The sequence below is a fragment of the Trichomonas vaginalis genome, chromosome III (genome assembly GCF_026262505.1).
Source record: "Trichomonas vaginalis G3 chromosome III, whole genome shotgun sequence".
NCBI classification, from domain to species: Eukaryota; Parabasalia; order Trichomonadida; family Trichomonadidae; genus Trichomonas; species Trichomonas vaginalis.
Genome location: NC_067205.1, coordinates 23,100,661 through 23,128,627, shown reverse-complemented (window position 1 = coordinate 23,128,627; position 27,967 = coordinate 23,100,661). Strand labels below are relative to the sequence as shown.

Here is a 27,967-nt window from a genome sequence, read left to right as displayed (position 1 = left end):
AGTTTGTAATTTAAAATATTTTGTGAGATCAGATTGAATTAATTCAAGGTTCTTTTCAATTAATATTCATGACCATATTACGCATTTTCGAACATTCTAAACCAAATATATAAAAATGGGAGACGAATGTTAAATTTGCTAGACATGGGGGAGTTGTCTGCAAAGTTTTAGCTCTTATCTCTAACAAAAAATTAATTTTTAAAAAAATGACCGAATACGTTTCACAGCGAGAAAAAAATAAAAGGCAAGATAGAATTTTCTAGACATAAAGAAGTTGTTTACCGAGTTTTAGCTCTTATCTCTAACAAAAAATTAATTTTTAAAAAAATGACCGAATACGTTTCACAGCGAGAAAAAAATAAAAGGCAAGATAGAATTTTCTAGACATAAAGAAGTTGTTTACCGAGTTTTAGCTCTTATCTCTAACAAAAAATTAATTTTTAAAAAAATGACCGAATACGTTTCACAGCGAGAAAAAAATAAAAGGCAAGATAGAATTTTCTAGACATAAAGAAGTTGTCTACCAAGTGTCAGCTGTTACTTCTTCTCAATACTGATATAAAATAAAAATCTTTATTATTTATTTAACCTTTATTGTTTCATTAAACTTCATTTATTTTATATTATAGTTTTATTCTTTTAGCTACTTGTAAAATAATCTAATTTTATATCATCATTTTACCGGATTATTCTTCAGTACATCGATTGTGTATCTAAAATAATATCATTATCCTTATTCTGTTTTTTCCAAAATTCTTTTAAATATCTTTTTTGGTTAGATTACTTTATCCTTTTTACTTTTATTTTTTAATTTCAAAAAAAAAATTTGGTGATTGTTCTATTCTGTTACAATGTGCATTATCATATTCTAATGAATTATTCATTACATACATTTAAAAAAACTTGTTAAAAATGAAATTAAAAAATTATGTTTATTATTACGCTGTGAATGTGTCAACAGCGGTCATGCTTGTATCTGTATCCCATATTTGCCACAACCTTTCTGTATCTGCATTTGTGTATTTCGGTTTCAGCTGATACATTTGATAGTTAGTATACATAAGTCGTGTACTGAGGCACTGCGCGCCTCCGTACACCACTTAACCTTAAATATTTACAAAACCATTAACATATATTTTACAACACAAACGACAACACTAACTTAACCTTAAATATTTACAAAGCCGCCAACCACTTCACTTCACTAACGTTTTCACAAACGACTTCATTAATGTAAAAATAAACGTTCTCACTTACAAAAGTATTGCAACTCCTCCCATTGCTGTGCTTCATATAACAGCTCATAATCTTCTGACTCACTTTCTTCTTCATATAGGTCAAAATCACTGTCATAGTTTATACCTGTAAGTTTTGACAAAGCTAATGAAACACGCTTACCGTTTGTATCATATGCTTGTATAAACTTTCCATTCTTCATTCCTTCATAAACGCTCAAACTAACTTTACCCTTTCTCCCTCGTATCTGATAGAATGTATTTTCACGAGGAACGAAGAACAAATTCTTGAACTCATGACCGTTGTAGTTTGTTATCTCAATAGTTTTCGTCATTTATAAAAAAATAAAATAAAAAATAAAATAAAAAATAAACTTAAAAATTAATGATATCACCACCCTCACACGTATGAAAACATCCATTTAAATTTAGGGTAGAAGGGTAGATCTAACCTCATTTCTACCCTCATTTCTAACCTGTTGAATTCATTGCTTTATAACTCTCTTCCTTTCTCCAACTCTTCTAACTTCTTCCTAAGTTTAGCAATGTTGTCCTCATGAAGTTTAATCTTTCTCAAAATTCCTTCTTTATCTAATGGTTGCTTTATCTTTCTAAACTGAACTCTACCATCCTTCATAGTATGAATGTAAAAACCTTCTGGAATAGTTCCTGATTTAATGTATTCTACCAAAAACTTTTGTTTCATTGCTTCAGTGACTTTATTTGTCATTTCAATCAAATAAAAATTTTAATATTAAATAAAAATAACGTTATTTTTTCAGTAAGGAAACGCAGGAGTTTTACGATTTATTTGAGGAGTAGGTTCTGGTTTAAATGTTGGAGTCGGTTAGGAGTTGACTTTTGAACAGGAGTTTGTACTTCCATAGGTTCAGGAGTCATTGAAGGTTTTGCTTGTGAAGGTGTTGGAGTTTGTTTAACTTCAGCTACTTCAGTATTATTTACAACATTTGCTTTATTTCTTTTCAACATCATAACTGCTCCTGCTGTAGCTAGCAAACCTAGTGGGAGACCATATTTTATATAAGGACTTGACCAAATGCTATTTTTGACAGGAGCTGGTGGAACACCTAACCTTGGTGAACTGCTCTTTGCCATTGTGCAGCTCGTAAGAAATATTCAATAGGTGCTCCATAATCGTTTGGTAAAGTTTGTTTCATAGATGGTGAAGGTTCACGAGAGCTTGATGAAGAACTCATTTATAAGCTTTAAAAATAAACGTTCATCCTTTATTCCTCACTGTCGTCCGTAGCTAAGTTATAGTCATCTAATCTTATTATGGGATGCCATTAGCACGCACCTGAATGGCAAAGCAACAATCCCTCATAAATCCAATAAGTGGCTTTGGTACATTTTCAGTTGCTAGTTCAATAGGTCCTTTAACAGACAATTTGTATGTTATTGGAGCAGTAGATGTTTGACCTTGCTGGAAGCAAAAGTCCACTTCTGTTGGAAAACCACATAAGAAATGTGTGTTGTCATAGCTATCCCATTTATGTTCCACACTACCATCATCCACCAATGACCTCATAACATCTTCATTAAATCCAATCATATCATTGTTTGTATTGCAAGCGTTCGCAACCATTTCATAAAATACAGGTCCATATGATTTTTCAGGTTCTGCAGGCATATTTCCATAAGCTCCCATGGAAAGCTGAAGATATTTAAACTTAGGGTTCTCAAAATTAACATAATAGTTGTCTTTCTTTCTAAATAGTGCCCAAATACTTTTAACATTAATAGGCGTATAAGCTGCTGTAAATGTTGCACTTGAACTATCTGTATTCTTTGAGAATGAACCGTCCATAGGAATCCAATCCATAACTTTAACAGGAAAACATAAAGCCTCGTTTGTATAATGTTCTACAAGTTCTGTATAAATGTTAGGGTCTAAAGAGAATGACTTTGGATGAATGAAACATTCATTAAAATCCATCTTTGTTCGAAATAGTTGTTGGTTTACAGTTGTAATAGTAACTGTTCCACTAGCTTCTACTGCCTTCGTTATCATAGTGAATGGTTCATTCCATGGAACAAATTTATTTGTCGGTGGATTTGAATCTGAAGCAAATGCAACTTTAAGAGTTGGATTGAAAGCAATGATATCATTTACAGATATAGATGTGCATTGTAAGGCGTCGCTACTGAACTTTCCTTTAAGCTGAATGTTTCCTGCAAAAGCTGGAATAAATCGAATAGCTTCTAATGGAAGGAATCTTCTAACAGGAATTCTTAAACGAAGCTTAAAATCAAATGATTTTCCTGCTGTAATTGGACCACTAACAATTTGTCCTGTTCTGCATGTTCCCGAATGACTCCATACATCTTCATGTCGAGTCTTTGAGAAAACATCTACTTTCTTTATTTGTTCGGTAGTTTGTGAGTTTGAAGTTATATATGCTTCTTCTCGTGCGTTGTCTTGAGAATATACGATACGACCATTTGCAAGGATTTGATATCCAGCAACTGCATAGAAAGCGTCATCGAAACCAATCCAAAATCCTGGTGGGTTTGTTTTATGGAACCTGAACCAATTTCTTTATCTACAATAAATTGACCTTCCATTTTATACGTAATGAATGTATTGTAAAGGTCCAACATATTTTCACCAGGAGGTGAGAGATTGAATGTTACCCATGTGTTATCTTTAGCAGTTCCAGGTTGTGATGGAATCTTTGCGTCAGAATATTTTCTATTAGTGTCACCAATTTGAACTGCATTGTCTATGATATCGAAATATGAGCGAATCTGATGAATATGCTCTGCTGGAGTAAATTCGTTTAGCTGTTCGTTCTGCATGTATTTACTTCAGATAAAAATATCTATTTACTTCATTATTCTCACTCTTCTTCTTGGCATTCGTGGTGGAAGTTGTTTCTTGACATTTTCAATGAACTGTACATTCTCTTTTGTCTCAACTTCTTTCACTGGTGGGTCAGGGTTCTTTGACTCGGTTTGCTTTTCAATGAAATTCACGAACTTTGCAATAAGCTCTTGGTTCGTTATTGAAAGTACATCTGGCTTCTTTTCTTCTGGTTCTATTGACTTTTCAGTTTGAACAGAAGGTTTTATATGGGCTTCGTGGACTTCACCCTTACCATACACCTTAATGTTGTCGCTTTCTGCATTCGCTAATGGAACCTTTCTTTTTCTTACGTATATTTTACCATCTTTACTCTGACTTACGTAATAGAAAGGATGTTGTATTCCTCTTGCGTCATTTAATATAATAGACTCTCGCTCTGATTTTGACAAGCTCATTTTACATCGGTTAAAGTTTTAATTTTGTTTTTTATCTGCAGTCAAATGACTCAGACAAGCCCTACGGACAAGACCCAAGGGGTCATAGATGTTGAAGCATTGAAGAAAGAAATTCGTGAGCAAATTTTATCCGAACTGAAGGAACAAAAACAAGAACAAAAGCCAGAGAGACCAAAGAGAAAACTTAGTGAAAAACAACTTGCTGCATTAGCTGCTGGAAGACAAAAGAACCCACGTTTGCTGGCGAAGAAAGCTAGAGAAGAAGCTGAAGCAAAAGCTAAAGAAGCTGAAGTGAAGAAAGAGTAAATGGTTTATTTTTATTGGAACTAAATGTATAGACAAATACCTTTAACTGTTGCGTTCAGTAGTGAAAACCCTGACGTCAAAATAAAGGGGAACAGAGTAACGTTTAAGTTTCCAACAGACTGGATTGTGAACATAAATGAAGAGAAGTACATTGGCATAACATCTATGTATATAACACGTGCTTTCAGAAAGGTTGACTTTATACTTCAAGTCGAGATAGAAAATGACGAACAGTCTTTAAGCGCCCAAAACATTCACATATACAAATACTTTAAAGACGATACAACATTGTTGCAATGTATGATTTCGTTTAATGAGATGTTCGAGAAAAAGTTCAACATTGAAGTACAAACTTTACAGCCTTTACGTGAGTTTCTTGCACAACTGAAAGAAGAAGGTAGTCAGCCACAACTTATAGACTTTCATTATGAATTTAATGAAAATGAAGATGGAACTCATGACTGTCAATTCATTGTATTCTCACCATTCAATGAAGTCGCTAAAGAGAAAGAAAATCCATTACGTATAAGATTTCAAATCTCTGAACCAAGTGATGATTTCAAGAATGTTTTCAATTATGATGCAATGCTTCCGAGGAAAAATGAATTTTCAAAGATTGTAACACCTGGCATTTGGGATAGAAAGCAAGCTATATTATATTCAAACTTAAGTAAGGGAGTTGAAAATGAGTTCATTGGTCATACAAGAAATTCACCATTACCAAATCCTAAGTATTACAAGCTTACTGGCTTCAATCGTGAGTTTTGGATAGACATGTTCTCCACTCATGACCATAACTGCCCAGTGTTCTTACCTCCAGACCATAAGGACTGTCTCTACATTGAAGCACAACTCTTAAACTCTACCATCGCAGTATTGTAAATGACCACATGGGCTTCGCCTTGCCGCTAGCGGCTTATTTTTATCACGAATGACCTCATTGCTGACAAAAATAAATGACCTTATTATTTTTCTCATTCATGACCTCAGAACTTAAGCTTTCTTATGAATGAAGTCTTAGTCTGAATAGAAAAGTTAAACTTTTCAGCAAAGCAAGGACTAGAAGACTTACATAAGTCAAATCCAATCTCTTGACCATCATGAAGTGCTTTGTAAAGTTTCATAACACTGAACTCAGAGTCTTTGTCAAATTTTCCTTGCGGAACCATTAAACCTTTATCTTCATTGTAATAGCATTGTATAGCTTCAGGAAACATTTCATTAGCTGTTAAAGCAAGGACGTCTTGTTTGACACCTTTGCAACGTGCATGGAATGCAACTTCATTTAAATCATTCGTGAGTAAGTCTATGTAAGTCTTCTTTCCACAAAATATTGACTTGTATGCTAAACTTTGTTTTCCAGGTGTGATTTCTGCAAAGTCGCTATGAAATTGACCAAGGTTTTTACTAATGAGAACTCTTCCATAACGTTTCTCAAACTCTTCAGCTAAACGAGGGATATCTTCATTGTAGAGATGCATACTGTCGGTATCGCTATAAAAGATGTCCATTCCTAAGTCTTCAGCAGTACAGAATACTTCACACATTATTCTCTTCGACATAGACAGAATGTTAACACCAAGTGGACAGAAGTTAAAGTGTCTGCAAATGCTTTTCGTTAGCTTGAAAATAGTTTTATCTGAACCATCCAAACCTTCGAACTTCACTATATGGTTGTAGTTTCTGATGGCATATCTTATAGCATCTTTGTCATTTACTATGGTTATTTTTGACTCAATAGGAGATAGAATAGTTTTGCCATAAATACTGTTCAGAATGAGCTTTATATTTTCTTGCAAAGGATTTCCTTCTTTCTTATACTTTAACCTTAACTCAAACAACTTCTTTACTTCATCTCTTATTCTAATATCTCTGTTTCCATCGTAGTAATATCCTTGCAACACTTCACATTTGACACCTTGATATTTTATGAGGTCTTGTAATGTTATATGGTCAACATACATTAAACAGCAAGTGTTTGAACTTCTGGGAACGTTAAGTTCTGGATTTAGTTCAGGGTCACAAACTATTAAAGGAAAGTGTCTATGTATTCCAATCTCTGTTATCTTAATGAGAACAAAGAAGCCAGACATAAACTTTTCACCAATGGGTTCCTTTTGGTCATCATCGAATAAATGTCTCATGAGATACTCTGTGCTTAACATCTCATCCTTCAATACTTTTGGAATACCTTCTAAAGTATAAAGTCTTGCTATAGCGGATGGATATAATGAAACAGCGTCGAAGTCAGCAATGAGTTTCTTTTCGCTCTTTTGTTTCATGTTATCTGACAGCATACATCTTCCACCTTGAATACAGCGTGAAATAAATTCTCTTGGTTTATTTGAGAGGTCATATAAATTTCCATTCGGGAAGTACACTCTGTTCTCAAACAATTTGTTAGCAATAGAACAAATACTAACGTAGTCATAAACGTTTAAATCAAATTCTTTCATTAAGTCATTGCGGAACTTAACAAAACCTTCTCTTAAAATTCTTACATCTTGTTTGCAATAAAATGTGCTATATTTTTCTAAGTCGAAGTGGTTTTCATCTATTCTGCAACCTTTGATGGAATCTATGTTTTTCATGAATGTATCTGCATCCCGGATAAACTTACATGCTTCAGAAATGACACCAGTTCTGTTGTCATTTGCTAACAAAACACTGCTGTAGTAGTTGTATGGAAATACTTCTTTCGGTCCTGTTTGTAAGTTAAACATAGCAGGAAATAGTTTAAGCTTCTTATTTATAACACTGTAAGAGTCTTTTATAATAATTGCCCTTCCTTTATATAAGCCAGTTATTTGCATTGTTCGTGAACCTTTAATGATGGGAGTTCCTTTCACTTCTGTCATGTGTCTTAAGATGAAGTTTATGTCATAACTGAGGTTATGGAAATATATTAAACTCTTGTCAGGAAGTCGCTCCAAAAATTCTGTTGCACAGTTCTGACCCCAAATGCTTTCACTCACTGAACCATCTTCACTGTCATAACAGATGTTAAAGGCTTTATGAAAGCCGTCTGTGCTACACTCAAAGTCAGCAAAGAAAACGTGCTCAGGAATGAACTTGCACTTATTTTTATTTACTTCTTTTGACTCGGCTTTCTTCTTCAGTTGTACACAATACTTTGGAGCATATGTCAAATCTTTAAATGGTGCAAGGTTCTGTTTATATAAGTCAGTCGTATATGTGAAAAGTTCTCCATAAGAAATAGGTTCGAAATATTTGCACTCCCACAATGTTTTCATAACATCCCATAGCGGTGTAGTTCTATCCATGCGAACAATGTATTTACCATCTCTCATTGTATATATTTTCATCTGTTTCTCAATGTTCATTCCACCACAAGCTTTGAGAATTTCTTTATAGTTTCGAATGAAATATGTTGTCATTGGAAGTCTTTCATTTAACATGTAGTGGTCTTCAACAAGAAGTAAGTCAATAGTTCGAACAGTTTCACATTCTTTTGGTATGTATCTCTTTATTTCATTATGTCTTGAGTCATTGAAGTAACCAATGGTAACATTAAATGCTATACCTGTTGCGTCAGAAATTTCTTGTACTTTACTTTGAGGAAAGTCTCTAACACGAATGACTTCTCTCATGTGGTCAATAGTTTCTTCATTTACTCCAGCCTGAATGCAAGCATAAACGAAGCAGTTATCTTCTGTCATAAGTGTTGCAGTTCTTTTGTTCAGTTCATTGAAGATTTGGTAGCGTTCAAGATTTATAGGTAATGTGCAAAGATACTTCCAGAACTGACCGCTTCTTTTCTTATAAAACTTCTTTTCACCATTATCTTTCCAAAAGCTTTCTATAAGTGCTGGGTTTCCTGTTTGCTTAAGAGCTTCCAAAATGGCTTTCTGGTCATTTGTCAGTGTGCTTTCATCTCTATATGGTCTCTTTTTTGGTTTGCCTTTCTTTACATCTGACATCGTTAAGCCTTCATATTCTGTTAAATCATACATCTTTATTTCGGTAAGATTCTTTATGTTTGTCAAGAAGAAGTCATAGTGCATTTCAACAATACCTGCAGCATTTGCTTCTATCTCTGATATAAAGTTCTCCTTCAAGAGCTGATGTAGTAATGTTCCAATATTATTGAGGTTTAACGTAGAACATTCATACTTTCCACCAAGTTTATAACATACCATCCATCTTTGTTGGGAGTTTATTTTAATTTTCTCTAAGAGTCTCATGAAAACCTTACCGAAATGTTTGTGTAAGTAGTCTCTGTTTGGTTCATCTAAAGCTTCGATGTTAAAGTCAATGAGTCTATTGCCTGACTTCACATTTCTCTTCCTATTCTCTTCATCTTTCTTTAACCATCTCTCACCTTCTTTTGGTTTGTCGTCAATGGAACGAATGACATCGTTAGCTTTGCGAACTTGTTCTATAGCACTTTTAAACATCTCTCTTCTCTGTTGTTTCAGTGTGTCGTCTCTTCTTCTTGTTTCACCAACGTTTGCATTTGTTATGTCAAACATTTCTCTTCTTACTTCATGAGGTACTGAACGTCTATGATATAAGTCAATAGCAACGTCATTTAAAGGAAAAGTTCTTGCATGGACTTCGTCCTCGCCGCGTTGCGGCTTTATGAACTCATGAATTCTATCATAACTTATTGCACCATTATAGTCATTGAGGATGTCAGCGAGTGCCTTTTTGTTTGTTGCGTAATGCTTTGCAACATCTATGTTAGCTTCTGTAAGAAGTTGTTTTATTTCCGAGTGTTCTAACTTAGACAACTTCCGATACATCTTTAGTAGGAAATAAAAAAATATTTTTTTGAAAAAATTAGATTAGATTTTTTAAAGTTATTTTTCAAAATAATTTAATATTTTTATTTTAATGAAACACATGCAAGATTGCAAGTTCTTTTCATACAATGCTCTCGCTACTGCCATCAAGAATGAGTTCAATGGTGCTTCAAACGTTAATGTTATCTTTAACAAGAAGTTTGTGAAAGAATCTAAGTTTGGTCAGTATGTCAGACCATTAGCTATCGTCATTGACCGCAAACGTTATACTTCACAAGAGTTAGCAGTAGTTTTGAAACAAAAGAGTTTCTTCGTGAATGTCAAAGATACTCATTATACTGTCATAAAGAACTCTAACATTGACTTCTTCAGTATTGCTTTAAATCTTTCCGAACAGAAAGAATATAAGAAGGGTGAAACAAATGTGAAATATTATCCTTCATCTCTGAAGACAATAACGAACAAAGATGTTATACAGAAATTCTTACCAAAGGTTGAAGAAGCTTCTATTGACATTGACGAAGAAAGTGAAATGGTTGAAGAAATAGACCCTGAAGCTATTTAAGCAAAAATATATTTTTGGTTAGTCTTCATATCGATATTTTACAACAATTCCCCAATGTATAAACTTTTCATACGCTTTTTCATAAGCTTTATATACCTTCAGAAATTTTGCATAATCTTTAGAAGCATTTAGATATTGTTTAAATGCTTTATATACCTTCAGAAATTTTACATAATCTTTTACATGTTGTTCGTTCTCTTCTTCTGTCATGAGTTCCGAATATTCTAAATTCATGTTCTTTCATATGAGATAAAATTTTATAAAAAAATAAAATTAGCTTAGATTTTTTTTTATTCTTCCTCTTTGAAGTTATCGAAATATTCTGTTATTTTTTCCTTCAGTAATGGTAAGTCTTCTTTGAAGGTAAGAATTGTACAACCTTTAATATCATAGTGTGTTTGAGGAAGAGTACTTTTGACAATTTCCTTTATTTGCTCATTCGGTGTCATTGAAATCGGTAAGTTTTCGCGATAGAACCAGTTTCTGTCAGATTTATATATTTTAGCGAGGTCGTAAAAGCTTTTGTTGTTTCTTCTGACTAAATGCAACATAACCATATCTCTATCTTCTTCTTTCTCCATCTCTTCAGTATAAATCATATACTTATAGTTCTTTTCCTTACCTTTTGGTACTGAACGTGGTATTCTTTTCTGAATGCTTTTGTCTTTTGCTTCAATGACTTCATCTTTTGCTTGAAGTTTCTTTTCCATCTCTTCACGTTCTTGTCTATGAATTTCGTCAAGAAGTTTGTAAACATGCCATGCATAACGAGGCGAAGCCCACATTGCAACTGCATTTACTAAAAGTCTATGTACATAATATCCTCTTAAATTTATTGGCAAATTTTTACGATTTTCATGTGTTTTATGCAAGACCGAAAAAAGTCGGTCTAGAGAAATTTCACTCAAAAGTTCTTGTGTGCTTTGGTTTTTGAACCAGTCGTCTGCGTGTTTAGTGTCTGGAGCAAAACATGCTGTCAAAATACTTTGCATTTGGTACATGTCATCTTTGACTGAACGAATGAGACGGAGTTGTTTGTTATACTGTATGTACTCATATTCTTCATTTATGGCTTCATGAACGATAGCAGTTGTTGTGTTCTCTGTTGTTGACATATCTGTCTTTACATACAAAATAAAAAAATAAATAAAAATAAAACTAACTTTATTTTTTCTATCTTAAGGAAATTCATGATTTTCATACGGAATCTCTTCTCTCGGTTTTCCAAGGGAAGCAATCTTATGCCATTTTACTCAGATTTTTGTGCTGAATTCAGCAAAAATATATTTTAGGGTAGAAGGTTAGATCTAACCTGTTTTCTAACCTGTTTTCTCACCTCTTTTTTTCACAACCGTTTTACATGGTAAACGTTATTTTTACATTATGACACGAAGTGAAGGTTTGCACTTCGTCAAATTTTAGCGTTATTTTTACATTATGACACGAAGTGAAGGTTTGCACTTCGTCAAATTTTAGCGTTATTTTTACATTATGACACGAAGTGAAGGTTTGCACTTCGTCAAATTTTATAAAAAATTAGCGTTATTTTTACATTATGACACGAAGTGAAGGTTTGCACTTCGTCAAATTTTATAAAAAATTAGCGTTATTTTTACATTATGACACGAAGTGAAGGTTTGCACTTCGTCAAATTTTATAAAAAATTAGCGTTATTTTCTGACTTTCACAAAAGACCAAAAATAAACGCTTTACATGTATTTTTCAGCAACTTCGTCAAATAATTTTATAGCTTTATCTATCTCATCTACTTCAAACGTTTCTTTACCTTTTATGGGAGCACCATACATTTTCTCAAACTTTTCAAGTAGTTCTGTTTCTGCAGCTCTCATATCATTAGCAAACACAACCTTGACTCTATTGACTGTACTGTCATATCTTTGAGTTATATTATATGTTCTTCCTATCTTATATCTTTTTGTATTGAAGTCCTTCGGTTTCTGAACGATGTAAAGTAAGCCTTCACTGCAACGTTCCGTATCGAATGAACCATATGTTATGAAGTTATATCCAACAACTGGGTCTAACCATAACAAAACTATTGGTATAAGACTTTTGTCTATAAGATATGCTGTAGTTCCATAGAATCTTACCGATATCATAAGCTCAGGATTTCTTGTCAAAATTTTCTGAGTTGAAGCATTTCTAACCCAGTCGTGTGTTTTCTTTCCAGATGGAAATATAATGTCTGACAAAGAATATTTGTTGTATTTCTTTGAGTCTCTTACGTTTAAATCACCTATTCTAACCAATTTGGTGTCATTGTCTATCTTTTTAACTGTTTCAAACTCAATGTTTGACATATCTGTCTTTACATACAAAATAAAAAAATAAATAAAAATAAAACTAATTTTATTTTTTCTATCTTAAGGAAATTCATGAAATTTCATACGGAATTCAGCAAAAATAAAGTTTATGTTAGCATGTTAGATCTAACCTGTTTTCTCACCTGTTTTCTAACATGGTCTAAAACACACAAAACTCATGATTTTTGGTCATTTTTCAGCAAAAATATATTTTAGGGTAGAAGGTTAGATCTAACCTGTTTTCTCACCTGTTTTCTACCCCAGTTATTTTATAAGCGTTTTACATGGTAAACGTTATGAATTCGTGAGACTCTAAACAGTTTTGTAGCTTCTATTTCTTCTTTTAGTACATCGAATGTTTTAACAATGCCGAAAGTTTCTTTATATTTCTTCTTGACGTCAGATAGAAGGAAATCGTCAGCAGTTGGATAGTTTTTGTTCAGAAATTCTAACATGTCCATTTTATCTTCTGCTGGCTTTTCTGCTTCTTTCTTTAAATCTGCATAGTCGTTTCTCATTCTTTCTATCTCTTTGACGGAGTAGTTATATTTCCTAATTGCCGCTTTACATTTAGAACATTGCGGGTTCATTTTTGCGTTATATTCTGAAACCTTACCTGCTAGAACAACTAAAGCGTCAATTGCTCTCTTCATCTCAAACATAGCGGGTCTTATTTGTTTGTTCCATACTTTGCCTCTTCTATCTTTATCTCTTATTTCCCAAACACATTCAGCAACTAACGAAACAAAGTTGTCGTAGGTCTTAAATTCTTCAGATTTATATATGTCAGAAACATTCTTATATACCATGTCGCAATCTTTGTCCATAACCTTATGGTTGCAATGAAATCCTAGAAACTCATAGTTTACCTTTCGTATGAACTTCTTTATTTCTACTGAGTCAGTTGCTTTGACTTCAATTTCGTCGAATTCAGGAATAGTTAGTTTTTGTTGTTGGATTTCAGGCAATTTGGGCAAATGGTCGATGAGGTCCTCCATTTCATAAAGATACTGTTCATTTGTTTCATCTTTCGCACTACAGTCTAAATTACTTGTTAAAAGTTCTTGCTTTATCTTCTGGATTTTTGTTTCGAAAGTATATGAAGAAGGAATGAAGCTTTTCATTTCTACTAACATAGATGTTGGATTCATGACTAACGAGTTTGGTGCTGTTGTTGTTTGAAGTGTTGTAGAACCTATTGTTGAAATCATATCTTTTATACAAAATAAAAAAAATAAAAAAATAAAACTAACTTTATTTTTTATTTCGGGAAAATTCATGAAAATTCAAGAGGGTAGAAATGAGGGTAGAAAACAGGTTAGATCTAACCTTCTACCCTAAATTATATTTTTGGGTCCTTTACACTCATTACGAAGAAGTCATGACAAAACATTTACGAAGAAGTCTTGACAAATTCAAGAGGGTAGAAATGAGGGTAGATCTAACCATCTACCCTAAACATTATTTTTGGTCATGGACTTCGTCCTCGCCGCTTTGCGTCTTTATGTTAAAATAAATGGTACCATTAATGATATCATGACTGTTCTCATTCATGTCTGATTTACATCTAATGAAAAAGTTTAGAAGAATTTTCTTATTCTTTCTGGCATATTTTTGTCTTTCCAGTACTCCCGCTCTAATGGTCCCAGATGTGTTGGCTTTGACTCTCTCAAGTTCTTAGATGGTATAACATCTTCAACACCTCCTTCATATCTTACTTTATAAGTGTCATCGTTTGTGTTATAGTCAAGTATTTCAATAACCACTCCTCGCTTTGCTTCGTCAATGGTTTCAGCAAGTTTGCCATTACTACTTTCGACTAATTTATGACGAGGATAAAACGCAATAGAGTCGTCAGCAGCTTTTATAAGATATCCATTACCTTGCGTAGAGTCTACGATATAATAATTTTGACTTAACCTTAAACGTTTCTTTGTCAACGGTTTGTCGTCAAGAACTACACGAACTTTTGTACCAGGAATGAGGGTAAATTGTGTTGAATTTCTGATATTTTGTGTTTGGCTTCGTTTCTTTTGTATATACTTTTCTTCTTGTTGTTGTGTCATTGAATTTGGTGTATGTCCTGTTGTAGAATGTGTTGAGGAATTATATACTTCGAGAAAATGTTTCATTGTTTCTTCGGTAAAGTCTCGCTCTTGGTTTAAATCTCTGAGCGTTCTTATGAAGCGGTTTATGATGCCGAGTATGTTATGGTTATGGTCTTCAGTAGTGTAGTGAGTTATGTTATGCTTAATGAGAAAATCTGTGATTTCATTGCTGAGGTATGCTGAATCCTGGTCTGATGTTAAAGTACTTGGGTTATGTTCTGCTACAAACTTTTGTAAAACTCTTAACACTTCACGAGTTCCTTTATTTTTCATTGGATATGCATATGCTTTACGAGTGTTAACATTAATGAAGATGAGGAATGGTTTATGTCCTCCTTTTCTGCTTTGAATGAGAGTGTCAAATTGGTATGCGTCAGGAGCGTTGGAGTAAATTGGTAAAAAGTAGTCGTAAGGGTTTATTTTTGTTTGATGTACAACATTTTTGTCAAAGAACCTTTTCACTTCAGCTCTGTTAGTAAATCCCCAACTTTTTGCAGCTTCATTGAACTTCTTAAATGACCTCCATGGATGTTGTTCGAATACTTCTTTCAAGCTCATTTATGTAAAGTTAAATTTAGTAATTTCATGCTGTTCGCTCTTTTGGAGCTCAGGACTTTCAGGCCGTTCTAACCCATGCATAAACCGTCATATAAGGTGGCATATAGTCTGCTCCACTTCCTGTTGGATTTGTTGTGAAAGTATGGACATGATTTCCTCCTGGTTCAGTTTGTCGAAAAGTCTTTTTTGCTGAATGGTTATAATCTGGAGATAAAACGTCATTGCCAGCTTTATATTCTGAGTTGTATAATGGATGGTCTCGTAATGAGTGGCTATGGTCGCCAGAAAAGTTTGTCGTTCCTGTATGAGTGTGCGGTGGAAGGTTTGCTTCAGTAATTTTCTTCGAACCTCCTGTTTGCTTTGAAGAGTTCGCACAGTATAAGAATTTATCTACAATCTGCTCCCACATACCAAAACCTAAAACTGTTTCTGGATTTGTTGAATTCATTGACGTATAAATAGAACCTATAGGATATAATGTTTGAAGTATTTCTGTCTTTAATGTTTGAAGCTCTGTTTTGTCTGCTTTCTTATCTAACATTGTTGGTAGTTCATATGCTTCAAAGTTTCTGGCATGATCTTCGATATTCCTGCAACTCTTATCTAAATTGTTAAGAGTATCTTTTACGCTTGTACTTGGATTTTCTAATGGTGCACTTGAACCAAGGTCAAAGTTCAATATTATGTCGTCTGCTCTAACAGTAGTGAAGGATTTATGTGTATGGTTCTTGTCGGCTTTCTTATCTAACATTGTTGGTAGTTCATATGCTTCAAAGTTTCTGGCATGATCTTCGATATTCCTGCAACTCTTATCTAAATTGTTAAGAGTATCTTTTACGCTTGTACTTGGATTTTCTAATGGTGCACTTGAACCAAGGTCAAAGTTCAATATTATGTCGTCTGCTCTAACAGTAGTGAAGGATTTATGTGTATGGTTCTTGTCGGCTTTACTGTCTAAAGAAGTTTGAAGTTCATTTATATCGGAGATATTGTGTTTATGAGATTTCAAAACTTTGTTCGTTGCGTCAAGTTCAACTTTGTCAGCTTTACTTTTAATAGCATCTTCAAACGTTATTTTTGACTTAACTCTCAAAGTAAATCTTGGTTCAACTAATACACCGTTAACATTGAAAGTAGAGGCATAAATTTCACCGGTATAACCAAATGCTTCTGGTGCTTTAGCTACATCATACTGTACAGTACAGCTTATGTCATAACCTTTAGCACGAATGTATTTATATCTTCTTTCATTAACATTTTTTGTCTTCGCTTCATCACTTCGTGTTAAATATCCATGGTAGTCCGTTATAATCTGTTCATCTGAAGTTATATAATGAACGTGGTTTTTATCTGCTTTTTCGGCTAATTTCTCTTCTATCTCATTTATTTCAAGTTCATGCCTACCACCACCTCCTTCAGAAGTATTTTTCTTCGGCTCTTGAAGAACGTCCACTTCGCCATCTTTGGTGTCAATAATGAGACTTTGAGTTAAAACCTTTCCTGTCTTAATGGATGTTTGTAAAACTTCTTCTTCACCGTGTTCGGGATCATGGTCGTCATCATATCTTGTGAAATCAGAGATGTTGTCATACATTAAGCATATCTGTCTCAAAAGTTCTGCTATTTGAAACTGGAACGAAAGATATACAGAACTTTCATCATCTCCTAAAGTCAAGTCTGCTTTCTTAAGTATTTCTTGAATGTATGCAATGAGAACAGAGTACCTTGGAAAATATTCGAACAATATTTCATTAGCTGTTGGTTTTGGTGGTTCTTCTGGAGTTTCTGTTGTTTCAGTTCCTTCTGTAGGTTCTGTTGGAGTTTCTGCATCTCTTGACTTCAATGCTCTTGCTCTCAAAGACCTAAATGTTAGAGCACCGGGTTTTACAAAGGACTTTATAAATGCTTTAATAGTTCCTGGTAAGTTATTGTTAGCATTAAGTAAGTTCCTTATGCTTCCATCATGTACGTCCATAGCACTATGTAAAAAATCTATACTTTTCTTGTAGTCAGCAATAGACTGACTGTGATTTTTTAAAGATTTGTCAATACCTTTAAGCCAATCTTCATGCATGTCTGATACTGAGCCAAGAATATCATTTGCTTCCTTTAGTGTATTTTGTGCTTCTCGTAAAGTATCCAATCCCGTACGTGCATTGTTTGCTATACGTCTTACAGTATCTATTTGACTCCTTGTTTCTTGCATCCAACCAGATAAAGTTTTAATAGTATCAGAACCATTTGAAATGAAGTTCAAAGCATTTTTAACGTCATCTAAAGCTTCTTCACCAAGTACTGCCCATATCTTTCCGATTTGGTATTGAAGAACTCCATATGAAGCAGCTGTTAAACCAGTATTTATAAGGTCCCATATCCATGATTTAGCAGTTTTTCCATCCTTTCCATCCTTTCCATCCAAACCGTTTTCGCCTTGAGGTCCTTGTATTCCTTGTATTCCTTGTATTCCTTGAGGTCCAGTGTCACCCTTCTCTCCTTTCAGTTCATCTTTATGTTCGTTATAATATTCTAATGTCATAAGGTGTACATCATTACTGCTACCAGCAACGCCGAGAATTTGTTTCTCATTCATGACTAAATTCTTTAGGCATTTAATGTTGTCGTCAAATCGAAAGCTCTTTAACAATTCAATGAGAACATTTAATACTTTCACTAATGAGGCATCTACTGTAGAATTTATATATTGCACCGTTCCATCATTTATGATAGGAACTTTACTTATTGTAATGAATGGGTCATACGTGTTAAAAGTATCGAAATCAATGACTTTTTTAGTTTTTCCATCGTCAATGACTAAATCATTGCCTTCAATGGTTAAAGTTGAGTTTTCGTTTACTAGTTCATGTGCTCTTCTTGCTTCATTTGTTTCATACGCATATGCAGCAATAGTCATATTTTAATGAGAATAAAATGTTGTTCTATTTGCAAAGTACAGACCCAAACGAATATGGAACAGTCAAGCTACAAACAAACTTAGGTCTACAGAATGAAGCACTTGCTTTCAGAGTTGTTGACTTCAATACTATCGCAACTTTTGTCATAACAGATGAAACAGATTTCATAGAGATTGAAATAGATGACAAAAGAAGTGTTATAACATTTCCTAACAGAGTTGGGTATAGAATAGATAAAATTGCTGGAGTGTTAAATGCTCTCATAAATGAAGAAACTATTGACAACATAGATGTCGAACTCTCTTCTGAGGGAACATTGAAGTTCAGTAGCAAGAAAGAGTTCAAGATAACACGAATGAGTCATAGAGTTCAACTTCTTTTAGGAGCATACCATATGACATTTCCTTTGAAAAGTGTTGACAAAACGATTGAGATGAAATCTGTTCCATACGTATGTTATGGTAATTGTTTGTACATTGAGTCTAAAATAGCTAATGTCACAGGCATTTCAGGAGTTAATAGTAAAGGTTCAGTAGAATATAAATCCTTCTGTTATGCAGTCAATTCAATGTTCATTCCAAACGTTCCTGTCATAGCAACTCATTTAGGTAAATGGGTTCGCATTAGTCCTCATAATTTGAAAGACATGCAATTCAGACTTGTTGACTTTCAAGGAGAGCCTGTAGAACTGAAGGCACCAGTGCGAATGACTGTTGAAGTTGACTTTTTAGAAAATATTAAATGCAACAGCTTACAAGAGAACTCAGAGCTAAAAATATAAAGTATGAATGTTATGTATTAGGTCATGAACTTTGGTTGTTGCTGTTTGATGAAACAAATGAGTTAGTTATGTCAGTCAAGAGAACAGAAAAATATTGTGTTAGTGAAAACTGCACCAAGTCAATAAGATTAGGTTTGCATTATGAAGATGAGTTCGATACTGTTGAAGAAGTTTTGGATAGATACTATAAGTTGCTTTAATTTACTAAAACATATTTCAAACAAAGTTTATAGTCAGTAGATAGTTTTGTATACTCGTTCGAATATTTATACTTAAACTCAACTCCTGTAGTTCCTGGTGTTTCAATGATGCGGATGTTACCTATTTTCATGAATAGTGGAGTTTGACCACAGCATTCGATTTCAGGGTCGAGATAGTCAATGACACATTGTTTCCCTGTTATTCGTGATATAACATTTTCAAGGTCCTCCTTTGTTAGAATTATTTGGTTCTTGCTTATAAGATTTGTCAAAAGCTTCTTATCGTCTTTGAGTAAAATTGTTTGGTATAACTGAAGAAGGTAATGGTCTACGTTATCTGAAGGATTTGTTTGAACATTTGTGTAAGGGTTGTCGTTGGCTTCTCTTGAAAGAATTTGGTCCAGTGGTGGATACTCTAACTTAACATCTGATGTAGCGTTAGCGTTTGAAGCTGAGTTTAAATTCACCGACTTAAGTTCTGGTTCTGGCTCTTTCAAACACTCTGAACTATAGTTCTTTATGACAATATTGTTTGTCGTTCGTGAGTCAACATTTGATGTTGGTTCAATTGGAACATTAACGGCACCAGCTAAGATGGATTTGCTTCTCATTTCATATAGAATAAAAACCTTTTATATGTATGAAATGAACAATATACTCGACAAGGGTTTGAATGTAAAGCTAACGAATGAAAATATTGTTGAATTCACTGAGACAGGTGCTGTGTATAAAGATGTAGAACTACTGAACAAAAGAGCTAAGGGAAGAAGCAGGAACATGAACAAAGGGTGGAAGCCTATAAAAATTTATGTCAATGATGGCTCAGGAGGTTCAAACATAAAGTATGCAGAAAGTTATAGAGTTTATGCTCTCAAAGGTGAAAAGCCTTCATTTAAGAACAGCTATTCTAACGCATATCCTCAAAAGCTAACGGATGGGGAAGTGGATGATATGAATGACAGCAAAAATATTAACAGAAATGGCGACAGAGATGCATGGAATTTGTTTACCATCAGTCAATTGAAGGTTAAACTTTAAAACAATGTTGGTCGTTCCCATGGAATATTTTTGACTTTAATGGTATTAGTCATGATATGAATCTCAAGGTATGAACGAGGAGAGATGAGAGACTTATATGCTTCCCAAATTTCTTCAAAAGGTAATGTTATACCTGACTGTTTCCAAATGAGTTCAATATCATAACGTGAGAAACCTTGAAAGATAACGAAGTCAGTTATGAGACGTTTTATGTTTAAAGCTAAAAACCTCCATGTTTGCATAAGTATTGCTACAGTTAAATGGTAATGTCTGACTTTAGTAATGATGTTAGCTAATGGTGAGTCTGGCTTTGAAACTAAACCTTTACCAGCGAAGTCGTCACAAACTAATAAAGTGTTTGATGGATATTTTTTGAAGGGGTATTTTGAAAGTTTTGATAGAATGTAGTTTGTCAGTCGTTTCATATCGTAAACTCCTGAGTACTGACGTAAGTGGTGTTTGTCAATAATTCTTTCCATCTCCTCAGAAGTCTTTTGCATTCCTGACTGTATAAATTCAACGATGGCATAATATTTCCTCTTACGTCGAATGTAACGTTGAAGAAATTCAATGAGTTCACTGTCTGGAACTTTAACGACAGAGGCTTGAACTTTTGACATAAATGTTTTCGCTGTTGAGTCCATAGAGTCTGAAGTTGCTGATATAATGATTTGGTCATAATATGAGTCATTTCCTAAACGTTCTGTTATGAGTATATGACGAATGAGGTTAAATGTCTTACCTGAGCCCATCTTTCCACAATAGAAATAAACACCATTTGAACAGAATTCATAATCTTTGCTGAAAGGAAGAATGAGAGAAGAGTTAAGTTTGTCTGTAGTTTCATTCATGTCTTCATCTACGTCATGTATTAAATGCATCATTTTATCTCCATTAAAAATGCAAGTCAGAAATATTCAGAACATAGCACCGAGTCTAACTGACAAGAGTATAAAGATATACTATGAACACGTTATGATGAAACCAACCAAAATTCAAGAAAGTCAGTATACTTATGAATATCCAAGACACTGGGTAGAGTATGTAGGAGGTGAGAAAGCTATTGAAATAAGACAGGTTCGAAGTATTCCAGCAGGAAGAACAATATTATTGAAGAACTTTAATGTTTTGAGGTATAATGATGAAACAAAGAAGCAAGATAGTTTCCCTGTTGCTGTGTATGTGAACTTAGATACAGGAGATGACATGAAAGTTTTTAACACAAAGCTTCAAATGGTAGTGAGAGAACAACTGACTGCGGAAGGACATCCATTACCTTCAGAAGTTACCATAGCATATAATTTTGAAACAAACTCAATAGATTTTAAAGTCATCTCTGCAAAGAAGTCAGGTTTTACATTTAATGAAGCAGATGTATATTCGAATGAAAACTTCAAAGCTATTGCATGGTTAGATAATGACGATTGCTTTAAGAAAATATTTAAATACAGTGACTCAACGATGTCAATAGATGACCTTCGTGGAATGTTACCATCGACATTTACAGTAGAAGGTTCAGCAGGATTGCTTACAAGATTGTCAATTGGTGGTATTTGGTCTCGTGAGAACATTGTTATAAAATCCAGTATAAGTGAATTTGCTGAAGAATCTATATTATGTCTTTCAAACTACATGTATTCGCCGCCGAAGCATTATAGTATAACAAACTTTGTCAGTAAGTTTAACATAAGACTTGTCGAACCTTCTTCAATGAAAGATGTTGTGCTACCCAAAGACGGAAAGGATGGACTCATTATTGAGATGATTTTAATAGCATATTAAATGAGCTTGTTCTTAAAGGTCGTTCATGATGAAATAACTGTTGTAGAAGATGTTAGCAATTGTTCAGACATTTTGAAGCGAATAGATGAGATAAGAAAGAAGTTAGATAGACCGCAAAGCGGTGAGGGTGAAGCCCGTGAGAATGTTTATGTTTCATTGACTTTCTCCAGTAACGAGAACTTTTATGAGATAATATTGAAGAGAGATGATTTTAATATGGTGTAAATGGTAGCTTGGGCAGCTTTAGGCGCAATGGGAACAAAAGCATTAGCATTTGGAGTAAAAGCACTTGGAGCTTATGACGCAGTAAATAAAATGAGTGGAGGAAGGGTTTCGAAGACATTAGATGCAAATAAAGGGAAGATTGGAGGCTGGGTTGCAAAGAAGTTAAGATTAAATAAAATAGGGCTCATAAATAAAGCATCCAATTTGGTTGCGACTGAGTCAGAAAATGCTTTAGGAAAGGACGATGAGTTTGCAAAACACGCAAAAGACTTTAATGACCAGATGAAAGGTGAAACAATGCATTTAAATAGATTCGATGGAACTAAAGAAAATGTTTCTTCTCCACCAGTAGTTCTTCCGTATGGTCCCTATGGAATGTATGGAAACCCTTACGAAAGACCATTTGACCCATTGACTGATGGAAGTAACTGGTATCATTACGGACGAAGAAGAAAGACAGTCAAGTTGGAGACAGACGTGAAGAAAGCAACTAAAAAGAAACCAAGGAAGAGAGTTATAAAGCAATGAATTCAACAGGTTAGAAATGAGGGTAGAAATGAGGTTAGATCTACCCTTCTACCCTAAATTTAAATGGATGTTTTCATACGTGTGAGGGTGGTGATATCATTAATTTTTAAGTTTATTTTTTATTTTATTTTTTATTTTATTTTTTTATAAATGACGAAAACTATTGAGATAACAAACTACAACGGTCATGAGTTCAAGAATTTGTTCTTCGTTCCTCGTGAAAATACATTCTATCAGATACGAGGGAGAAAGGGTAAAGTTAGTTTGAGCGTTTATGAAGGAATGAAGAATGGAAAGTTTATACAAGCATATGATACAAACGGTAAGCGTGTTTCATTAGCTTTGTCAAAACTTACAGGTATAAACTATGACAGTGATTTTGACCTATATGAAGAAGAAAGTGAGTCAGAAGATTATGAGCTGTTATATGAAGCACAGCAATGGGAGGAGTTGCAATACTTTTGTAAGTGAGAACGTTTATTTTTACATTAATGAAGTCGTTTGTGAAAACGTTAGTGAAGTGAAGTGGTTGGCGGCTTTGTAAATATTTAAGGTTAAGTTAGTGTTGTCGTTTGTGTTGTAAAATATATGTTAATGGTTTTGTAAATATTTAAGGTTAAGTGGTGTACGGAGGCGCGCAGTGCCTCAGTACACGACTTATGTATACTAACTTTGATTTGGCGTGTAATTTGTTCCGGTTAATGGATTAATTGGGAGATCTTCATGCGGTGTGTTATTATTGTACTCCCAAATAAAGGCAGGAATAGCCTGAATGCTTTGGCAGCGCTCCAATGTCGGCCAGAATCTCTCAATCTTCCCATTTTGGTAGGGAGAATGAGAGTCTGTATGCCGCCATTGGACGCCCCAAAGATCAAGTAGATCTTGAAAGGCGCCCCTATTTTCTGAACCGTTGTCGGTCCAGAAACAATAAGGGGCGCCAAATTCAATGAAGGCGGAAGCCGCAACGTTCGCTGTCGTCGCTGCCAGCATATCTGGTATTTGTATATACGCTAGGACTTTGCGGCTAAAATCGTCGATTATGCCATAAATATACTGGCCACGAACACCCCTAAAATAATGAACATCTGCGTGCCAGATAAGATTGGGTGAAAGCGCCCAATATCTTACTGCTGTTTCTGGCCCGGCATGCTCTAATCGCGTCTTGGTGAAATGATTTTCTTTGAAGTATCTGCGTACTTCTCTATAAGATACATCAATTTGTTGTAATTTCAAACGTTTCCATTGTTTTGTTTGACCACAGGGAAAGGCCCAGTGGTCATGTATCACAGCAAGAGCTTTGATTTGGTCGTAGGGATTGACCCTACGACCTTTCTTAGTTAGTAAACATATCATGGGTACGGAGGCACTGCGCGCCTCCTTACCCATTATATGTGAATTTGACACTTTACAAAACCGTTAACGTATATTTTACAACACAAACGACAACACCAACTTAACCTTAAATATTTACAAAACCGACAACCACTTCACTTCACTAACGAACTCACTAATGTAAAAAATAAACGTTCTCACTATCGTTCTCACTAACGACTTCACTGATGTTCGCATAAATTTTCCTCAATATCTTCATCATCAGTGTTAACCCTATTGTAGTCATACTTGAAGCCATAAACTTTCTCTAACTTCTTAACGTACAATTTACATAACTTACCTTCGTCATCGTATGGTTTAATGATATAACTATTTCTATCTTTATACACAGTCAATGAAAAGTCAACTGGTCTCGGATGTATTTGAAAGAACATGTTATGCTCAGGAAGGAAGAATAAATGTTTAAATGTATGTTTGTTATACTGTGGAATTCGAATGAGTTGCTTTTGTTCTGTCATTTACATCCAAATAAAAATTTTCAGTAAAAATAAAATAAACTTAAAAATTAATGATATCACCACCCTCACACGTATGAAAACATAGCACAAAAAAATTTAGGTGAAGTGGTGAGATTTCACCTCTTTTTTCACCCTGTTGAATTCATTGCTTTATAACTCTCTTCCTTGGTTTCTTTTTAGTTGCTTTCTTCACGTCTGTCTCCAACTTGACTGTCTTTCTTCTTCGTCCGTAATGATACCAGTTACTTCCATCAGTCAATGGGTCAAATGGTCTTTCGTAAGGGTTTCCATACATTCCATAGGGACCATACGGAAGAACTACTGGTGGAGAAGAAACATTTTCTTTAGTTCCATCGAATCTATTTAAATGCATTGTTTCACCTTTCATCTGGTCATTAAAGTCTTTTGCGTGTTTTGCAAACTCATCGTCCTTTCCTAAAGCATTTTCTGACTCAGTCGCAACCAAATTGGATGCTTTATTTATGAGCCCTATTTTATTTAATCTTAACTTCTTTGCAACCCAGCCTCCAATCTTCCCTTTATTTGCATCTAATGTCTTTGAAATCCTTCCTCCACTCATTTTATTTACTGCGTCATAAGCTCCAAGTGCTTTTGCTCCAAATGCTAATGCTTTTGTTCCCATTGCGCCTAAAGCTGCCCAAGCTACCATTTACACCATATTAAAATCATCTCTCTTCAATATTATCTCATAAAAGTTCTCGTTACTGGAGAAAGTCAATGAAACATAAACATTCTCACGGGCTTCGCCCTCACCGCTTTGCGGTCTATCTAACTTATTTCTTATATCATCTATACGCTTCAAAATGTCTGAACAATTGCTAACATCTTCTACAACAGTTATTTCATCATGAATGACCTTCAAGAACAAGCTCATTTAATATGCTATTAAAATCATTTCAATAATGAGTCCATCCTTTCCGTCTTTGGGTAGCACAACATCTTTCATTGAAGAAGGTTCGACAAGTCTTATGTTAAACTTACTGACAAAGTTTGTTATACTATAATGCTTCGGCGGCGAATACATGTAGTTTGAAAGACATAATATAGATTCTTCAGCAAATTCACTTATACTGGATTTTATAACAATGTTCTCACGAGACCAAATACCACCAATTGACAATCTTGTAAGCAATCCTGCTGAACCTTCTACTGTAAATGTCGATGGTAACATTCCACGAAGGTCATCTATTGACATCGTTGAGTCACTGTATTTAAATATTTTCTTAAAGCAATCGTCATTATCTAACCATGCAATAGCTTTGAAGTTTTCATTCGAATATACATCTGCTTCATTAAATGTAAAACCTGACTTCTTTGCAGAGACGACTTTAAAATCTATTGAGTTTGTTTCAAAATTATATGCTATGGTAACTTCTGAAGGTAATGGATGTCCTTCCGCAGTCAGTTGTTCTCTCACTACCGTTTGAAGCTTTGTATTAAAAACTTTCATGTCATCTCCTGTATCTAAGTTCACATACACAGCAACAGGGAAACTATCTTGCTTCTTTGTTTCATCATTATACCTCAAAACATTAAAGTTCTTCAATAATATTGTTCTTCCTGCTGGAATACTTCGAACCTGTCTTATTTCAATAGCTTTCTCACCTCCTACATACTCTACCCAGTGTCTTGGATATTCATAAGTATACTGACTTTCTTGAATTTTGGTAGGTTTCATCATAACGTGTTCATAGTATATCTTTATACTCTTGTCAGTTAGACTCGGTGTTATGTTCTGAATATTTCTGACTTGCATTTTTAATGGAGATAAAATGATGCATTTAATACATGACGTAGATGAAGACATGAATGAAACTACAGACAAACTTAACTCTTCTCTTATTCTTCCTTTCAGCAAAGATTATGAGTTCTATTCAAATGGTGTGTATTTCTATTGTGGAAAGATGGGTTCAGGTAAGACATTTAACCTCATTCGTCATATACTCATAACAGAACGTTTAGGAAATGACTCATATTATGACCAAATCATTATATCAGCAACTTCAGACTCTATGGACTCAACAGCGAAAACATTTATGTCAAAAGTTCAAGCCTCTGTCGTTAAAGTTCCAGACAGTGAACTCATTGAATTTCTTCAACGTTACATTCGACGTAAGTTAGTATGGTTATCTTGGGTACGGCGGCACTGCGTTCCACCTTACCCAATATAACCTTAAATATTTACAAAACCGCGAACGTATATTTTACAACACAAACGACAACACTAACTTAACCTTAAATATTTACAAAACCATCTGACACATAAATGACTTCACTAATGAAAAATAAACGTTCTCACTAACGTTCCCACTAATGTTCTCATTTACAAAAGTATTGCAGCGCTTCCCATTGCTGTGCTTCACACAATAGTTCATATTCTTCAGTATCGCTGCTGTCACTCCAATCGTCAGAGTCAAAGTCACTGTCAAAATAAATGTTAGTAAGTTTTGACAAAGCTAATGAAACACGCTTACCGTTTGTATCTATTGCTTTTATATATCTCCCATTATGTTTGTTGTCATAAACGCTCAAACTAACTTTACCCTTTCTCCCTCGTATCTGATAGAATGTATTTTCACGAGGAACGAAGAACAAATTCTTGAACTCATGACCGTTGTAGTTTGTTATCTCAATAGTTTTCGTCATTTATATAAAAATAAAATAAAAAATAAAATAAAAAATAAACTTAAAAATTAATGATATCACCACCCTCACACGTATGAAAACATAGCACAAAAATAAATTTAGGGTAGAAGGGTAGATCTAACCTCATTTCTACCCTCAGCCGCTAAGCGGCGAGACCCTTTGGGTCTTTTCTACCCACTTGAATTCATTGCTTTATAACTCTCTTCCTTGGTTTCTTTTTAGTTGCTTTCTTCACGTCTGTCTCCAACTCTTCTAACTTCTTCGTCCGTAATGATACCAGTTACTTCCATCAGTCAATGGGTCAAATGGTCTTTCGTAAGGGTTTCCATACATTCCATAGGGACCATACGGAAGAACTACTGGTGGAGGAAGAGTTCCATCGACTCTATTTAAATGCATTGTTTCACCTTTCATCTGGTCATTAAAGTCTTTTGCGTGTTTTGCAAACTCATCGTCCTTTCCTAAAGCATTTTCTGACTCAGTCGCAACCAAATTGGATGCTTTATTTATGAGCCCTATTTTATTTAATCTTAACTTCTTTGCAACCCAGCCTCCAATCTTTCCTTTATTTGCATCTAATGTCTTCGAAACTCTTCCTCCACTCATTTTATTTACTGCGTCATAAGCTCCAAGTGCTTTTGCTCCAAATGCTAATGCTTTTGTTCCCATTGCGCCTAAAGCTGCCCAAGCTACCATTTACACCATATTAAAATCATCTCTCTTCAATATTATCTCATAAAAGTTCTCTTTACTGGAGAAAGTCAATGAAACATAAACATTCTCATGGACTTCGTCCTCGCCGCGTTGCGGCTTCATAAACTTCTTTCTTATATCATCTAT

At 34.4% G+C, this 27,967-nt stretch overlaps 20 protein-coding genes and 3 pseudogenes across 23 annotated transcripts, besides 4 other annotated features; 6 read left to right on the top strand and 17 right to left on the bottom strand.

Moving 5' to 3' along the window:
- Positions 1–421: part of a mobile genetic element that runs on past the window's edge.
- A 627-nt stretch (positions 422–1,048) lies between these two features.
- Positions 1,049–23,282: a mobile genetic element.
- TVAGG3_0749160 (uncharacterized protein) lies at positions 1,250–1,570 on the bottom strand (the record flags this gene model as incomplete). The annotated part of the gene is made up of 1 exon (XM_001298500.1): positions 1,250–1,570. One exon carries the CDS (start codon positions 1,568–1,570, stop codon positions 1,250–1,252), a length of 321 nt encoding a protein of 106 aa, XP_001298501.1.
- On the bottom strand, positions 2,043–2,452 carry TVAGG3_0749150 (annotated as a pseudogene). The gene has a single exon. A coding segment is annotated over exon 1 (410 nt).
- On the bottom strand, positions 2,483–3,821 carry TVAGG3_0749140 (annotated as a pseudogene). Its single transcript has one exon. A coding segment is annotated over exon 1 (1,339 nt).
- On the bottom strand, positions 4,083–4,351 carry TVAGG3_0749130 (annotated as a pseudogene). The gene has a single exon. A coding segment is annotated over exon 1 (269 nt).
- TVAGG3_0749120 (uncharacterized protein) lies at positions 4,563–4,823 on the top strand (the record flags this gene model as incomplete). The annotated part of the gene is made up of 1 exon (XM_051245161.1): positions 4,563–4,823. The coding sequence occupies one exon, from the start codon at positions 4,563–4,565 to the stop codon at positions 4,821–4,823; it is 261 nt and encodes an 86-aa protein (XP_051091748.1).
- On the top strand, positions 4,848–5,705 carry TVAGG3_0749110 (uncharacterized protein; the record flags this gene model as incomplete). The annotated part of the gene is made up of 1 exon (XM_051245160.1): positions 4,848–5,705. The coding sequence occupies one exon, from the start codon at positions 4,848–4,850 to the stop codon at positions 5,703–5,705; it is 858 nt and encodes a 285-aa protein (XP_051091747.1).
- Positions 5,810–6,916, bottom strand: TVAGG3_0749100 (organellar and viral DNA polymerase type B; the record flags this gene model as incomplete). Its single annotated transcript, XM_051245159.1, has 1 exon — positions 5,810–6,916. The coding sequence occupies one exon, from the start codon at positions 6,914–6,916 to the stop codon at positions 5,810–5,812; it is 1,107 nt and encodes a 368-aa protein (XP_051091746.1).
- TVAGG3_0749090 (organellar and viral DNA polymerase type B) lies at positions 8,714–9,589 on the bottom strand (the record flags this gene model as incomplete). Its single annotated transcript, XM_051245158.1, has 1 exon — positions 8,714–9,589. A coding segment is annotated over one exon (876 nt), but the record flags the coding sequence as incomplete, so codon positions are not given.
- Positions 9,681–10,154, top strand: TVAGG3_0749080 (uncharacterized protein; the record flags this gene model as incomplete). Its single annotated transcript, XM_051245157.1, has 1 exon — positions 9,681–10,154. The coding sequence occupies one exon, from the start codon at positions 9,681–9,683 to the stop codon at positions 10,152–10,154; it is 474 nt and encodes a 157-aa protein (XP_051091744.1).
- On the bottom strand, positions 10,445–11,269 carry TVAGG3_0749070 (KilA, N-terminal/APSES-type HTH, DNA-binding family; the record flags this gene model as incomplete). Its single annotated transcript, XM_051245156.1, has 1 exon — positions 10,445–11,269. The coding sequence occupies one exon, from the start codon at positions 11,267–11,269 to the stop codon at positions 10,445–10,447; it is 825 nt and encodes a 274-aa protein (XP_051091743.1).
- TVAGG3_0749060 (organellar and viral DNA polymerase type B) lies at positions 11,864–12,475 on the bottom strand (the record flags this gene model as incomplete). Its single annotated transcript, XM_051245155.1, has 1 exon — positions 11,864–12,475. One exon carries the CDS (start codon positions 12,473–12,475, stop codon positions 11,864–11,866), a length of 612 nt encoding a protein of 203 aa, XP_051091742.1.
- On the bottom strand, positions 12,829–13,689 carry TVAGG3_0749050 (organellar and viral DNA polymerase type B; the record flags this gene model as incomplete). The annotated part of the gene is made up of 1 exon (XM_051245154.1): positions 12,829–13,689. A coding segment is annotated over one exon (861 nt), but the record flags the coding sequence as incomplete, so codon positions are not given.
- TVAGG3_0749040 (integrase core domain containing protein family) lies at positions 14,059–14,859 on the bottom strand (the record flags this gene model as incomplete). The annotated part of the gene is made up of 1 exon (XM_051245153.1): positions 14,059–14,859. The coding sequence occupies one exon, from the start codon at positions 14,857–14,859 to the stop codon at positions 14,059–14,061; it is 801 nt and encodes a 266-aa protein (XP_051091740.1).
- Positions 15,240–15,685, bottom strand: TVAGG3_0749030 (phage tail repeat-like family; the record flags this gene model as incomplete). The annotated part of the gene is made up of 1 exon (XM_051245152.1): positions 15,240–15,685. A coding segment is annotated over one exon (446 nt), but the record flags the coding sequence as incomplete, so codon positions are not given.
- TVAGG3_0749020 (keratin-associated protein family) lies at positions 15,804–16,738 on the bottom strand (the record flags this gene model as incomplete). The annotated part of the gene is made up of 1 exon (XM_051245151.1): positions 15,804–16,738. A coding segment is annotated over one exon (935 nt), but the record flags the coding sequence as incomplete, so codon positions are not given.
- TVAGG3_0749010 (organellar and viral DNA polymerase type B) lies at positions 17,029–17,734 on the bottom strand (the record flags this gene model as incomplete). The annotated part of the gene is made up of 1 exon (XM_051245150.1): positions 17,029–17,734. A coding segment is annotated over one exon (706 nt), but the record flags the coding sequence as incomplete, so codon positions are not given.
- On the top strand, positions 18,073–18,837 carry TVAGG3_0749000 (uncharacterized protein; the record flags this gene model as incomplete). Its single annotated transcript, XM_051245149.1, has 1 exon — positions 18,073–18,837. The coding sequence occupies one exon, from the start codon at positions 18,073–18,075 to the stop codon at positions 18,835–18,837; it is 765 nt and encodes a 254-aa protein (XP_051091736.1).
- TVAGG3_0748990 (uncharacterized protein) lies at positions 19,034–19,648 on the bottom strand (the record flags this gene model as incomplete). Its single annotated transcript, XM_051245148.1, has 1 exon — positions 19,034–19,648. One exon carries the CDS (start codon positions 19,646–19,648, stop codon positions 19,034–19,036), a length of 615 nt encoding a protein of 204 aa, XP_051091735.1.
- Positions 20,144–20,959, bottom strand: TVAGG3_0748980 (protein of unknown function, DUF4106 family; the record flags this gene model as incomplete). Its single annotated transcript, XM_051245147.1, has 1 exon — positions 20,144–20,959. A coding segment is annotated over one exon (816 nt), but the record flags the coding sequence as incomplete, so codon positions are not given.
- TVAGG3_0748970 (uncharacterized protein) lies at positions 20,976–21,857 on the top strand (the record flags this gene model as incomplete). The annotated part of the gene is made up of 1 exon (XM_001299995.1): positions 20,976–21,857. The coding sequence occupies one exon, from the start codon at positions 20,976–20,978 to the stop codon at positions 21,855–21,857; it is 882 nt and encodes a 293-aa protein (XP_001299996.1).
- A 663-nt stretch (positions 23,283–23,945) lies between the features above and the next one.
- Positions 23,946–27,967: part of a mobile genetic element that runs on past the window's edge.
- Positions 25,356–26,237, bottom strand: TVAGG3_0748950 (uncharacterized protein; the record flags this gene model as incomplete). Its single annotated transcript, XM_001299991.1, has 1 exon — positions 25,356–26,237. One exon carries the CDS (start codon positions 26,235–26,237, stop codon positions 25,356–25,358), a length of 882 nt encoding a protein of 293 aa, XP_001299992.1.
- Positions 26,257–26,652, top strand: TVAGG3_0748940 (uncharacterized protein; the record flags this gene model as incomplete). Its single annotated transcript, XM_051245146.1, has 1 exon — positions 26,257–26,652. One exon carries the CDS (start codon positions 26,257–26,259, stop codon positions 26,650–26,652), a length of 396 nt encoding a protein of 131 aa, XP_051091733.1.
- Positions 26,597–27,967: part of a mobile genetic element that runs on past the window's edge.
- TVAGG3_0748930 (protein of unknown function, DUF4107 family) lies at positions 27,380–27,823 on the bottom strand (the record flags this gene model as incomplete). Its single annotated transcript, XM_051245145.1, has 1 exon — positions 27,380–27,823. One exon carries the CDS (start codon positions 27,821–27,823, stop codon positions 27,380–27,382), a length of 444 nt encoding a protein of 147 aa, XP_051091732.1.